The sequence below is a fragment of the Schistocerca piceifrons genome, chromosome X (genome assembly GCF_021461385.2).
Source record: "Schistocerca piceifrons isolate TAMUIC-IGC-003096 chromosome X, iqSchPice1.1, whole genome shotgun sequence".
Lineage (NCBI taxonomy): Eukaryota > Metazoa > Arthropoda > Insecta > Orthoptera > Acrididae > Schistocerca > Schistocerca piceifrons.
In genome coordinates, this window is record NC_060149.1 from 425,563,989 (window position 1) to 425,578,960 (window position 14,972).

At 40.7% G+C, this 14,972-nt stretch overlaps 1 protein-coding gene across 2 annotated transcripts in view; it reads right to left on the reverse strand.

The window, feature by feature from the left end:
* Positions 1 to 572: 572 nt before the first annotated feature.
* Positions 573 to 14,972, reverse strand: part of LOC124721423 (elongation of very long chain fatty acids protein AAEL008004-like) — a 350,642-nt gene continuing 336,242 nt past the window's right edge. For both annotated transcript variants that reach the window (XM_047246397.1, XM_047246398.1), the window contains exons 9-10: positions 11,143 to 11,334; positions 573 to 2,789 (exon numbers count right to left, since the gene is read on the reverse strand). In XM_047246397.1, coding sequence (XP_047102353.1) covers positions 11,161 to 11,334 — 174 coding nt within the window. In that variant the 3' untranslated portion in view covers positions 573 to 2,789; positions 11,143 to 11,160. The remainder of the gene's footprint in view (positions 2,790 to 11,142; positions 11,335 to 14,972) is intronic.

The following is a 14,972-nucleotide window of genomic DNA, read 5'->3' on the forward strand; positions in this document are numbered from 1 at the left end:
ATATTTAAGAACAAAAGCTTGAGCGCGCTGTTGTCACAAAATTATACCTAAGTCACAATGTTTCCCAGTTTTACGGTAAGGAAAAGTGCCTACTTTGTCTGCAGAGAAGCCAGCATGCGTTTTTTTCTGCTTTGTTCCGTGAGTCAGAGTGTAGTGCAAGTAATGTAATTAGATTTCGTAAGGAAAAGATGTAACACAGGACGTATACGAGTGAGCAACAGAGATGGCAGTAGAAGCGAAGGAAATGAAAGTAGCTTTAAGATGTGTTATAGTAATGAAAAATTTTGAAATTCGTTTGTAATATGCATCATAAAGTCGCATCTTTAAATTAACAGAGAAAAAGCTTGTACAACATCTATGTGACTACTGTGCAATTCACACTTAGTGCCTGCGAGAGTGTTCATCGAACCACTTTGGTGGCTACCGAAACATTGCATCATTTTTATACCGACAAAGACCTCCACAGTTTCTTAAACGGCGCTTACGATTTAGAATATACTTTGATGTTCAGGAGTAATAGATATTCGTTTTTTATAACAATTTTAATACAAAATTTTATGAGGTTTGTTTATAATATTTTCGAGATATTACAATTGTTATATACAAATACATCGATTCATAAATAAAAAATACATAATATATATTTAGCACACACTGATTAGCCAGTTTTAATACATGTATTCAACAAAAATGCAAAGGTTCATCAAATTTAAGTGATGAAGTGACTGCTCCTTCTGTAATTTATGTACAAATACTGATATTAATATCACTTTAAATGATTATAAGGCATCAACATTCCTGATACCAGAAGGATATTGCACATATTGTACAATGATAATATTATTTTAGCCAGTTCTAGCACCATGAACCACTTACATCCTTTTTTTGTGCCAGAAAGAACATAACATTTGTTGTTCATCTTTGGCATTACACACTTTTAACACTCATTCTATTAAATGACTATTTACATACTGGAAATAAGTTTCAGTAACTACGCATAAATTAGCTGCAGCAGTGTTTCAGTGTTCCCATAAGGTGAAGTCTCGCAATAACATGCTTAATTTCAAAATGGCCTGACCTCAACTGATATGAATGTACAGAATTGCCTATTATATAATGATGTTTGTCCTGTAGACTATAATGAGTTGCTGACTGAGTTCTCTACTGGATTGAAGTCTTATATAAGGAGCATAATTCTTCTGTGCACTAAATACATAGTTTTTATCTCACGCTACATATCACAATATTTAAAGTAATTAGCATGGCAGTAAATGTCACGAGGCATACTGAGCACACAGAAATTTACTTCAAATGTTTCCAAACACCGTATTTAATTTTTAACTGTTGCGTTATGAAACCGGTCCTGTGAGAGAAGTTTACCGTAATGCGAGAAACCTAATAGCGCCAAAATCGTATTTTCCTGGATGCGCTCTTCATATTTCTGTTACCTAGTGGATCTTCTAGTAGCAGCTCTTAATGAAAAGGTGCTTTAATCGAATGAAATCGTTATTAAGGTGAGAATTTATTAATACACACAATACTGATTTCAAATAGTTCTGTATAAACCAAACTGTGGCAGATCTGATTACAAAAATTCCTAAATTCTTTTCCTCAATATTCTGACCAATATCTATTTTAAAAACTTGAAGGTATTTGTGGTTTGGACAGATACTTAAGTGGATAAATAGTATATTCAGTCATAGCTTCTACATCAAAATACAGAAAATAAAAGTAAGCTATATTCAATCTGTAGACATAAATCACATGTAAACTAGTTGATACACATTAAATGGATAAAGTGACGAATTGTATCCTTTACAAGGGACGTGAATATTTCAGATTTCCACGTTAAATACTGTTTACGATAATCACTGTTGATTATGTGGACAGTTAACAAGTACGGTACGATTACACTCAGAATTCCATTGCTGTACATTCTCTTTATGCACAATGAACTTGTGCTTGACAAAATGGAAGCCGATGCTGCCGTATCCAAAATACGTTGATCTGATATGGTTTTTTGGTTGCCCTCCTTTTGAATCGGCCCAGATTGTCTTTTCCATATTTTTTAACGATTACTCACAAGGAAAGATCTTATTTTACATAATACTTATCGTAAATAATTACATTATATTACTTATCGTAAAATAGTTAAATTACCAGCAATTAAATTTAATGACTGTTGCGTGAAGTGTTCGTGCAGTTAAAATAACCAGTCTTATCTTCACAAAAGAAAAATTTAGATGCTCGTGACTGTCTTAGTTACAGAAATTCAATTAAAACAAACCAAAAATAATAAAAAAAGAATTTTAAAAACTTGTGAACTCCTGTAGAACATGAATGTATACGTTTCATTTTCGTAACGCTCAACACAGATTTTCACCCCAAGTCCTATGTCTGTCCGATTGTGAATAATCGACTGCAGCACAGGTAACTGACAACAATTATGGTGTGGCTACCACCGTTAAGTGGAACACTATTTAGTAAAACACTGCTTACAGCTTCTTTAAAGTACTACACAAACGGTGCACCAATTGACGCAAAAGGCACAGTTCATGTAAATACATATGAGCTCGCGGTTTCTTTGAGAAACCTATGTAACGTTAAAAGTTTGTAACAGTCGCCACTGCTGCCAAGTGTTTTATGCTTCTGCTACGTACTTGTAAATTTGTTGCCTGAGTGAAATGGAGATGAAATATGTGAATGATAAATATTTTGCATACACACATCTATTGAAGTTTCATAATGAACTCGTGAATTAGGAATTTCCGTCTTGGAGCCAGAGTGATCTGAAACAGAAACAGATATAACGTATTTTATTGCCAAAGTCCATGAAACATATACTGTACATCACATAAAACTCTGAAAGAAGTTAAATAGCTAGTTATGTATATCTTCTGGCAATTATGTGTATAGAGCAGTTTCACAAGGGGTGCAAATATTAGGCAAGCTGAATGCTACATACAGGGTGAATCACACCGTCAATGAACAGAGATTGTGCACGGACTAGCCGTCCTCTAGCTACCAAAGAAGCAGTTTCAGAAGCTATACATCAAGAACCTCAGTAGAATAACCATTATGCATTCTTCACAGACAGAGGCTGTGTTTCCAACATGATGGTGCACGTGGTACATCCGCTTACTTTGGAAGAAACGTGCGACGATAGTTAAGCAGAGCCTTTTCCGGGAAATGGATCGGTTGTGGAGGTTCTGTTTCATGGCCTCCGCGTTCGCATGACCTAAGGCTTTTGGATTTGTTCTTGTAGGGACACATCAAGGACCATATCTGTTCTACTCTGCCCGTGAATGTGGAAGAACTGGTAGGGCACTTCCTTGTTGCCTTGTAGCGATATAGATGCAGCAATGCTGAGAAGAGTTCACAGACGCATGATCCAACGTATCGCAAAATGTTAGGAGATCCACGGAGTTCGCACTAAGTATCTGATCTGAAGACTATGTATGTTTTGCGAAAAATATATTGTCACTCATTGTGCATTTACCACCTGTGGACGCAGACCGAGTAGGACTCGAGCAGCGGCAGTTAGTCAGGCTGAAGGCGCCAAAGTCTTGCTTGTGCTGTGCGTAAAAATTCATAACTAACATTGTGCCTCCTGGTCTCTGTTGATAGCCGTGTAGACTGTATAAGGAACGGTTTCTGCAGTGTCGTACTACGTAGTTTTCGAATTCTGAATTGTCTGTGGTCCACAGTATCGTTTTGTATTTTTCTGCTCTGTGTTGATGTCGATGCCGCGCTTTCGTCTGCTACCTGTATATTTTTTAGCCCACATCTCGCGCTCTACATAGTTTTGGCATTGAGAATTTCGGTGACAGCGATGTTTTCGATGCCCTAGAAAAAGAAATCGTCGATTAAAATTCAGATGAGAAAGCTGATGATATCGATATTGGTCCAGATTTCTGTATGTTTGAATATTCTGGTAGATAATAAATAAAATAAAATAATGTAGTGAAGCGTTTGAAATACTGTATTGTCTAAATGAACATTCGTAGAACAGCATTGACAGGAAAAGTATCAAAAAAATCGCACCCATCATGTGTCTGCAAAGCGTGTGCCGTTGTCAATAAGAGCCAAAAGGAACAAAAAAGTGCGAAAAGAAACATCCAGATGGTGTCCAAATTGTGCTGTAGCTCTGTGTACCTGAATGCTTCAAAACATAGTATATTCAGGCAGATTAAATGTAATAAAGGTGTGTACATGCTTGTCTTCGGAATAAAAACATGATAATTAAAACATTTCGTACGTTACCTAATTTTAATATTTCCAATCAGATTTTTAAGATTAGATTAACTAAGTTTTATCATTTAAAATGGAACATCATACACAATTTTCTGTATGTCCATGTTATCACAGGTGTTTGTGGGACCTCGGTTGTTCAGTAGAAAATGTCAAATCAAACACCTTTCGGTCGTCTAAATTTCCAGATTTTTATTTTATTGGACTATCAGTTTCAACAATATGTTACGCCATCTTCAGGGCCCCTGACCGACGCGTAGGAAGACTCCCTCATTTGGTCAAGTCAAAGTAGAGGCCACCTTCAAAGACTGTTACCCACAGATGGTCTACGGATACGTCTTTGAATGCTGGCCCCTGTTTTGACTAGACCAACGGTGGGAATCTTCCTACGCGTAGATCAGATGGCCTCAAGATGGCGTAATATATCTCCGAAACTGATAGCCTAATAAAATAGCACTTTGGAAATTTAGACGAATGAAAGGTGTTGGATTTGACATTCACACACTCAATTACTGCGTTCACAGTTACAAAGCAATGATTTTCGAAAAAAATGTTAAAAAATCAGTCCAGATGCTCCATACAGAGTGACTCAGGCCAGTCCCGAACGTGTTAAAATATTATAACTGGCCGCTCGTACTGAATATAATTACTATGCTTAACATTTCCACAATTATAAGTTTTGTAGTTATTTGCGTCCTATGACAGGTGATTTATTTTTGTCTCGTTATTATTCTCCATAAATATTTATGACATGTCTGGCCATTACGTGTTATATTGAGCGTCCAAAAAACTGTAGTTGTAGGATATGTTTCATTTAAGAAACAGTGCATACTACAGCATGATAGAATAGATCAGGCACAGAAAATAATTAAAAAAAAAATACACCTACACTCAGAATTGACCTCGCGGACTAGAGTACTCTGGCGTAAAACTCTATCCATTGCACTAACTTTCTTCTTAGGGCCTCCTTCCACTCCTTTAGTCCCACAGTACGCTCGCCATACAGAGCGCCCAGTCGGCTTTAGCTTGTAGTTCATAATGATAGTTTCCTCGCGTAATTTGTCCTGAAGCATTTTACAGACTTCCTAAGTAAGTTTTCTTAAAACTAAAATCTCGTCTTGGTAGAAGATGAGCTTCTTAAAAAACAAAAAAAAAAACTTTTTCATTTAAACGAATGGGATTTTTCGTGAAAAATAAAGAAATCTCCATTTGGAAAACTAATGAGCGCTATCATGTGAGCAAAAGAATTTTTAACATATTACTCTGGAAGATAAGAAGAAAGAAGACTCTCAACGAAAAGCTGAAAGCAATTTTTCTTGAAAAAAAAGAAAAAAAAGAACCACACATTGGGAAAAACACAAAGCGCAAAGACTCATCAGTACTAGTAGACGTTTTCTTGAGTAAAAGCAGTTTGACTCTTCTCGAATAGTATACAGTTACTTGTACGGGAAGCCCCCCAAGAGACATTTCTAGAAAACTGCAGAAAAATTCTTTATATTTCGGTTGCCAACTTTAATAACCAGTTTCAAAACGATGGAGCACAACAATTAGTCGTCTGTCACAGTTCATTCAAGACTGAATGAACTGTGACAGAAGCCCGAACAACAGGCGACTGACATACTAGGACATTATTGAAACTATGAAATAATGCACTGATAATGGCTAGGCACTAGCCGAAATCTAGATTTGCTTTAATAAAACTTGAAAGGAAAGGGTGGCTGACTGCAGTGCTCCATCATTTTGAAAGTCGTATCACAGTCGTTGAGTGCATCCACATTCCTAACGGAAGGTAACTTGATTAATAACCAGTGTTGCTGAATTAAATAGTCCGTAATGTCCGCGTATCTGGTGTTGAGTCATGAGTGCGTAAGTGGCTCGTAGCTGTTCTGTTTTGCAGTCTGATTCGATTCCAGTCTGGTCGTAGTATATCTTCTAGTGGTATTTCTGGAGGTGCCGTGCAGGTGACAAGGGCCAATCTTTTACGGACTAATGACCACGCTTTGTTTTGATCGATGAACGTGAAGCGGTTTTCTAGGGTATCTCATAGATCAGATGACACTTATTGCAATATGGGTCTGGTGTCGCTCCGATTCGACATAGGTTCTTTCGAAGTGGATCTTATGATATGCAGCCAGTACATGGGCATACTGCCTGTGCTTTGTTACTAATAGGACTGCTGTTAGGCGAAGGCAAAGAAGTGCGCTGTTCAGATTGTCGGGACTTTCCAGACTACATCACGTGATGTTCTATGTGTGGCCTCGGGAATCTACCCTATAGACTGCACGATCAGGTATCGTGTCACGGCGTATTGGCTCAAGATGGGAAGACTGAACAAGATAATTGTCATAACGGGGTTAGATATAAGAGATAAACGCCACTTAAAGAGGTGGCGGTCAGTTAACTGGCAACAGGAATGGGATAGCAGGAGATAAGGGCACGATATTTTATACGTTATTCCCCAAAATCAGCGAACGGTTAGGAATAAGACATATCGACCCAAGCAGAGGCGTAATCCACTTCCTGACAACATAGCCCTTACCCAGTGCTTTTACACTGCTTGAATCTCAGTGAAGGGAAGAATCCACTTGTGGGGAGAGAGGATCCTCGAGAATGTCGTCGTACACTGCACGTTTCTCATAAAGACAAGACGACTAGAACAAACTTACGAGGACTTGTACAACGGGATTATAGGTGAAGCAGCATTGACATAAATCGATAGTACGGTAGACTCGATCTCAAAGGCCTTGTACCTTCAGTACATAACAGAACGACGAAATAGGCCTGACATTACACCCAGGGCACAGCAGTAAAATAAGATGGCGAAAGTGATCCAAGCAACAATACAGACGATGATGACAAATTCCGTGATCAATTCACCTAGTACGCAAACCGTGACAGGTTATTGTACCGCATCGAAAAGCACAGGTGAAGGAGCTCTTGAAAAGAGAGAATATTGGGAGAATCGATTGGCCTGCACGTTACCCCAACTTAAATCCCATGGAGAACGTGTGGTATGTGTTGGGAGACGTTCTATAGTACGTCCACATGCACCAACGACCATACAGCAGTCATCAACCACGCTGGTGGTGGAATGAAACGCCATGTCACAAGAACTCCTTACCAACCATGTGGCTAGCATAGGAGCGCGTCGCAGAGCAAGCACTGACGTCCGTTTATTAAGAATCATGTCTAGGGGACCATCATGAATCGCGGTGACTTCAGAATAATTATCGTCTTCGAATAAAAGTGACCTTTCTATTCGTCTCATTGCATATTTCTTTTGGTTATCCTCTGTGCTATTCGTTGAGGTGACAAAAGTCCTGGGATAGCGAAATGCACATATACAGATGCCGGTAGTATTGCGTGCACAAAGTATAAAAGAGCAGTGCATTGACGCGCACGATGGGAATTAGCAGACGGTGAACACAGAATGGTAGTTGGAGCTTGACTCATGGGACATTCCATTTCGGAAATTGTTAGGGAATTCAATATTCCGAGATCCACAGTGTCTAGAGTGTGCTGAGAATACCAAATTTCAGGCGTTACCTCTCACCATGGAGAACGCAGTGGCCAATGACCTTCACTTAATGACCGAGACCAGTGGCGTTTGTGTAGATTTGTCAGTGCTAACAAATAAGCAACACTGCGTGAAATAACTGCAGACATCAATGTGAGACATACGACGAGCAGACGACCGCCTCAAGTGCCTTTGCTGACAGCACGACGTCGCCTTCAGCGTCCGTCCTGAGCTCGTGACCATATGTATTGGACACTAGACGACCGGGAAACCGTGGCCTGGTCAGATGAGTCCCGATTTCAGTTGGTGAGAGCGGATGTTAGGGTTCGAGTGTGACGCAGACCTCACGAATCCATAGACCCGAGTTGTCACCAAAGCACCGTGCAAGCTGGTGGTAGGTCCATAATGGTGTGGGCTCTGTTTATTTGGAATGGACTGGGTCCTCTGGTCAAGCTGAACCGATCATTGACTGGAACTGGTAATGTTCGGCTATTTGGACACCATTTGCAGCCATTCATGGACTTCATCCTCACTAACAACGATGTCTTGTCACTGGGCCACAACTGTTCGCGATTGGTTTGCAGAACATTCTGGACAGATCGAGCGAATGATTTGTCCCCCTACATTGCTCAACGTGAATCCCGTCGAATATTTATGGGACATAGTCGAGATGTCAGTTTGTGCACAAAATCCTGCACCGTCAACACTTTCGCAATTATGGACGGTATTAGAGGCAGCATGACTCAATATTTATGCAGGGGGCTTCCAACGACTAACTGACTCCATGCCACGGCGAGTTGCTGCACTACGCCGAGCAAAAGGAGGTCCAACACGATATTAGGAAATATCCCCTGACTTTTGTCACCTCAGTATACGATAAGAGTGCGGTGCCCCATTAGACGCGCCGGCCAGAGTGGCCGAACGGTTCTAAGGGCTACAGTCTGGAACCGCGCGACCGCTACGGTCGCAGGTTCGAATCCTGCCTCGGGCATGGATGTGTGTGATGTCCTTAGGTTGATTAAGTTTACGTATTTCTAAGTTCTAGGGGACTGATGACCTCAGCAGTTAAGTCCCATAGTGCTCAGAGCCATTTGAACCATTTGAACCCCATTAGAGGCGACATGTTTCACAAGGTTGACTCGCATGGATCTATCCCCGTTAGGAACGTTAAAGTGAGCATTCGTGGTCCACTGCTTCTGTCGAACTTGAAACACTTCACCATAGTTTAATGCGCCAATTGAATCTTCTCATCTAGAATATCAGATGGTTAAGTTGTACACGCGAATAGCGCGTACACCCAATCTCGAGCCAGACACAGTCTTTACTCATCTCTCCCAACGAGTTCTTAAAATCTACCCATTTGCATTATACATTACTGTTTGACGGAGTTCATCTTTACAAATACCCATTTTCAAGAAATCAAATTGCAATCCTGATACAGCGATACCGATAGTCGTCACAAACCAGTCATCTATCTCACTAGGTCTTGGGTTAGTACTACCAAATAGAAACCCAAACCTCAACGTTTTCCTTCGCATGGATGCTGATTAGCTGAAGTGCGTTACTTATGAGTTGTCTTCAGTCACCTCACTAGTGTCACCTGTCGTTCCATTGGCTGCCAGTGATGGCGTTCAGCACAAACAACAGCACGCGATCTGGTGTGCACAGCGCTGCTGCGTTCGTGACGACTGAATGGAAATGCTAGTGTTATAAGTGATTAAAGTGTTGCCCAAATGCTTTTCTTTGACACCCATTTTCTAGCGAAAATATGCATGGCATGAAATTTAGTTATAGGCATTTTTGTACCGTATGCAACGAAAAGCACTGCGACGTCCGAGAGCGGCAATTTTGGTTCACGCTGCGTATGTATTGCTATGTTAAATTTACGAGCAGTGATCTACGGGCCTTGATGTATATGTATACACTGCCTGATCAAAAGTATCTGGACACCAATGTGTAAGGTGGAATTGACCTATATGACACGAGAGACAGACTCGCCAGCATAAATGGATGCGGGGATTATTGTGCTGCCAGTAGAGATGCAGTAACAACAGATTATATCCGTCAGGTGAGATCAGTGACTTCAAATGTAGGCTAGTCATTGGGTGTAACGTACGTAACAATGCGTCGTGGAGATCTCAACCATTCTATAGCTGCCAAAGTCTATAGTTGGTGGCTGGTGGCGTGATTGTGAAGCAATAACGCTAAGGAACAGCCTCAGTTTAACCAAGACCAGGCAGACTCATGTACTGATGGAAAGGGTCCATCGAGCATTGTTGAGAGTTGCTGAAAAAAAACAACCATGAAATCAGCCAAAGAAATCACTCGTTGAGTTCCAAAGCGCTAGCAGCACTCCAAATAGCACAATGACTACGCGTATGGAGTACAATTGTCGAGCAGTTCCTCATAATGCCGTATTTCTGAGGTCAATGCTAAGCGACACTTGAGGTAGTGTAAGGAACGACGTGACCGGAGAGTGGATGATTGGAAATGAATGATTTGGAGCTATGAATCAAGCTGTACCCTCTGACATTCCGATGGAATGTTTTGAGTTCGGCGAGTGCCTCGAGAACTTTACTTGTTATTATGTGTAATGCCAACCTGAAGTCTGGAGGAGGTGGTTTTATAAGCTGGAGATGGTTTTCTTGATTAGAGTGTGGTACCATATTGCGCTTTAGCAAATGCTAAACTTGGAAGGGTATGAACACTTTTAAAGCTTCTTTACTGCGCATAGTAGAGGGGGGGGATGATAGTTTTTATCAGCATTACAATTCACCCCATCACAAAACATCATCTATAAGACAAGGGTTTATGGAAGCTAACGTTCCCCAAATGGACTGGTCTGTCCAGAGCCCTGACCTGAACGCAGTGGAATACGTTTGGGATGAATTAGAACGTCGACATCGCGCCAGATTCCAGTGTACACCATCAGTACCTTCTCTGGTTTCTGCTCTTGACGAAGGATGGGCTGCCATTCCTCCACATACATTGAGACACTACATTGAAAGTGTCCCCGCACAGTTGTTCAAGCCGTAATAAAGGCGAATGGGAGGCGCACCACCTGTTGATGTCTACTGATAGGTGTCCGGTTACTTTTGATCAGATAGCTTATATATTTTGCGCAAGCGTATCATTCAAGCTTGTTTAATTCATAAGCCAGTACAATAGACGAAATACATACGTTTTGAGTCAAATGTCTGCTTTTTAATGGAGGCAATAAAAGTGTTAGTATACAAACATGTCGCTTTCAGTGAACATTTAGCTTCACGATAGTGGAATACGTAGGTGACCAGTCTTATTGTAACTTATTTCCTGAATTCATGATATTTCACAATCGTTAACCACAAAAATTGAAGTTGCATCAGTACACTCACCTCAGAGATGCTGCTGATTCACTCAGCTTTCTTCACAGTTTGAGTCTTCTTGTACGCTTGCATGTAGAAGTCGTAGAATAGACCGAAGAAAATGGCAGAGTGGACAAGGAGGAAAGCAGCTATCAGTTTCGGATAGCCGCAGTCAATGAAAAGAACTTGCGCTGAATGTATAAACACAAGGGTGAACTGGGCCTGTAAGAGAAAACAGAAGTAAGGAAACTGTTTAATGCACCGAATAAAACCTGGAGGTCAGTCCATTCAGTGATCGTCACTCCATAACCTTAGATTCATATAGTATTTATATTCTTCTTGTATTTAATTTGTTAGTAAGGAAAAGACTATCATTAGCTTCATATGATTTACTGTTTAGCATAGCCTTGCGTGTGCATTCCATACTGCAGTCTATGCTAGGCGAGAGATTTTTTTAAAAGTTAGAGCAAAGTTTTTATGTACACTTAGTTTTTAATACACAGGACTCCGAGAAAAACTGCGAAAAACTTGCGAATGTATTTCCTAACGACTGTCAGATTATGATATTCCTGTCGAAATTGTTAGATAATTTTATAGAAACTTTTTCTAGAACGATACGCTTTTCCAACAAAATTGCGTTTCAGGACACTTGGAGATCTTGTTTGGAAGCACAGATGAATGTATCCAGTGTTATTCTCCTTTCAACAGAAGGAGTAAAAATTTAACTGGAACCAACGTTTCTTAGGAATATTGAATAAAATAATTTATTGTCATAAAAGACAAGTGTGACAGTAATACTAAAATGAATTGTTTTTGTCTTGGTAATTCGTGTGTTGCTCTGTTGCGTGCACACACAGTTACGATTGTCCAGCAGACGAGTAAGTGACAATACTATAAATGTCAATACGAGGAGGGTAGATCAAAATATAGATCGAAAACCGAGAATTTTATGTTAAAGGGTGGGATTTGAAAGAAAGACATGGTATTAATGAAGTGGAATTCACAGATTAATGGAAAGGAACGAAGAAGTACCGAAAGGCGAAGAAGAAAAAGGGAAGTCATGGGAAGAGAGAAAAAAACGGAGGAGAGATTGCAAGAAAAAAGTGAGTTTTCATGTTGGAGAAGGACGAAAACATCGAAGTCGTTATTATAGTCTGCCCGTAATATGGGAGAAAACTCAATGTTGACTGCCTCTGATCTGTACACTTTTTCAACGAAGTGCACTGACTATAGAACTTGTGTGTCGTCTCTGATATCGGTTTCTTGTAAGGATATTTTTTTCACTAACTGATTAAACCATACCGTACAGGAAGGTGACTTTTTAGCACAGGCGCACTGAACTACGTGGGTGGTGCATTATCTGAACTATTTCGACATCGATGAACACGTGAATGTGTTGAAGATGTGCAGGCGAGAATTTCTCCAACATGTTATCGCTGTCTACGTGTGTAACCTCCACAAGCTCATTGGATTCTGTTGTTCTCTCTGTTCCAGACTTACGTATTTATTCTTTGGTTCGTTTTTCCGAAAGTTTTTGACATATTTCTTGCTGGCTGAACTATTTCCTGATCTCATGGATCGTCTCCACATGTAAGATACAAACAGTGACAGTCAACCGTTAGAACAGCGTGTTTTCCATGTTTATCTTGACGCCATTGAGATGCACCGTTTTCTATATACCTTCCCACTCTAGATCAAGATTGGTTGGTTTGATGTTTAAAGCGACTAAATTACTAAGGTCATCAGTCCCTGTTGATCAAGAGAAAGGCCCAGTCAGATATTTCGTTTGTCATGGACGAAAAAGTAATATTTTCTTTCATTTACCGTGAGAAGCGTTTACGTCCTGTCTATTGCCAAAACTTACAAACGGATTTACAATTCCAAATAAGTCCACTTTCAAAGACCAAACGTATTTCTCTTTCATTGATGTTTGCCAGGTATACTGACGAAAAAAGAGTCCATGCCCTCGCAATCAGATTTTTATCTTTTTGGTTCATCTGCTTACTTTTAGCAGTCTAGCTTTCATTTCATTAAGGTCTGACCTTCTGTGCCTGGCCTTTTACAGCTGCAGATTTGAATACATGAATAAAGGAATCTCATATCTACAACTGACAGAAAGGAAGGTCCAGTCAAATGTTTTGATGGTAAGGGTCCCGAAAATGAATTGTAAGGTCCTAAAGGTCCTAAAAATACATTTTTGTCCGGTTTATCTACTTCGAGGAATCATTGCAGAGGTTGAACAAAATTATGGAAGCACGCAAGCTTGAACATAAATGCAGATGCTAGCCAAGTCAGCAGGTTGCGCTGCTGTATTTGACCACAGACGGCACCTGTGCAGTGTCCTCAATACTTTGCAAGTGTCTATAGTGGTCGGAAAAATTTTCTATGTAGTTGTGTGACAATTATGTCGGACCAAAGTGAATTTGGACGCGGGCAAATGGTCGGTGGTTGTATGGTGGGTGCCTCCGTAAACAAGATAGCCGAAGCGTATGGTGTTTCAAAAGGTACCGCATCGAAGATTTATGCCGCATACAATGAAAGCGGAAAAGGCATACAACGAAAGCGGAAAAATGTCCTCCGCTAAGTCAAAATGGGGACGAAAACGTGTGTTTGTTGATCGTGACAGACGGACATTGAAGAGGAGTACACAAAAAATAAGGGGGAGACAGCTGCAAAAGTCGCTGGGGAACTGAATGTCGCTCACGAACCCTGTCAGCCGGCCGCTGTGGGCGAGCGGTACTAGGCGCTTCAGTCTGGAACCGCGCGACCGCTACGGTCGCAAGTTCGAATCCTGCCTCGGGTATGGATGTGTGTGATGTCCTTAGGTTAGTTAGGTTTAAGTAGTTCTAAGTTCTAGGGGACTGATGACCACAGATGTTATGTCCCGTAGTGCTCAGAGCCATTGGAACCCTGTTAGCATCAAAACAAAGCGAACAGAGCTCCAACCCACTCATTAGTGTTGTGAATGTCCGTAACAGGAAAACATTGTACCAAAGCCATAGAACCTGGACTACTGAGCAATGGAAGAAAGTAATTTGGTCGGATGAGTCTCGTTGCACACTGTTTCCAAGTTCTGACCGAGTTTACGTCTCAAGAGTGAAACATAGCGGAGGTTTGGTGATGATTTGGGGAGCCATATCGTGGTATTCCATGGGTCTCATGTTTACTTTGCAAGGTTGCATTACTGCCAAGGATTATGTGACCATTTTAGCTGATCAGGTCCATCCCATGGTACAATATTTGTTCTCCGTGGTGATTCTGTGTTCCAAGGCGACAGAGCTCCTGTCCACACTGCTCACTTTATTCGGTGCGGGTTTTGTGAGCACGAGGGTGAATTGTCGCATTTCCCTGGCCACCGCAGTGACCAGATTTTATTATTATTGGGCCTTTTGTGCTCTACTTTGGAGAGAATGATGGGAGATCTCTACCCATCTCCATCATCGTTACCTGGACTTGCCGGTATTTTGCAGGAAGAATGGTATAATATTCCCTTGAAAACCATACATGGCCTGTATTTATCCATTATTAGACGGCTGGAAGCTGTTTTGAATAGCACTGGTTTTCCTGTACCGTATTAGGCATGGTAATGTGTTGTGTTTGTGGTGTTTCCATATTTTTGTCCACCCCCTATACGTTCTGCCAGTAAAAATGTCAGTGCGGCTGGGAGATTAAAGGACGAGAAAGTGGAAAGATTGAGGGGAAAAAAACTAATGGACAGAGGAAAAGTTGAAACCAATAGAGGGTTAGCTATCCCGTGATCCAGATTGCAGATTACGTTTATTTTGTTCCACATCATATGACACAGAAAAGAATTAATTTGCATTTTGGAGTACCTATCTTCCATCGTTAGTACAAATTAC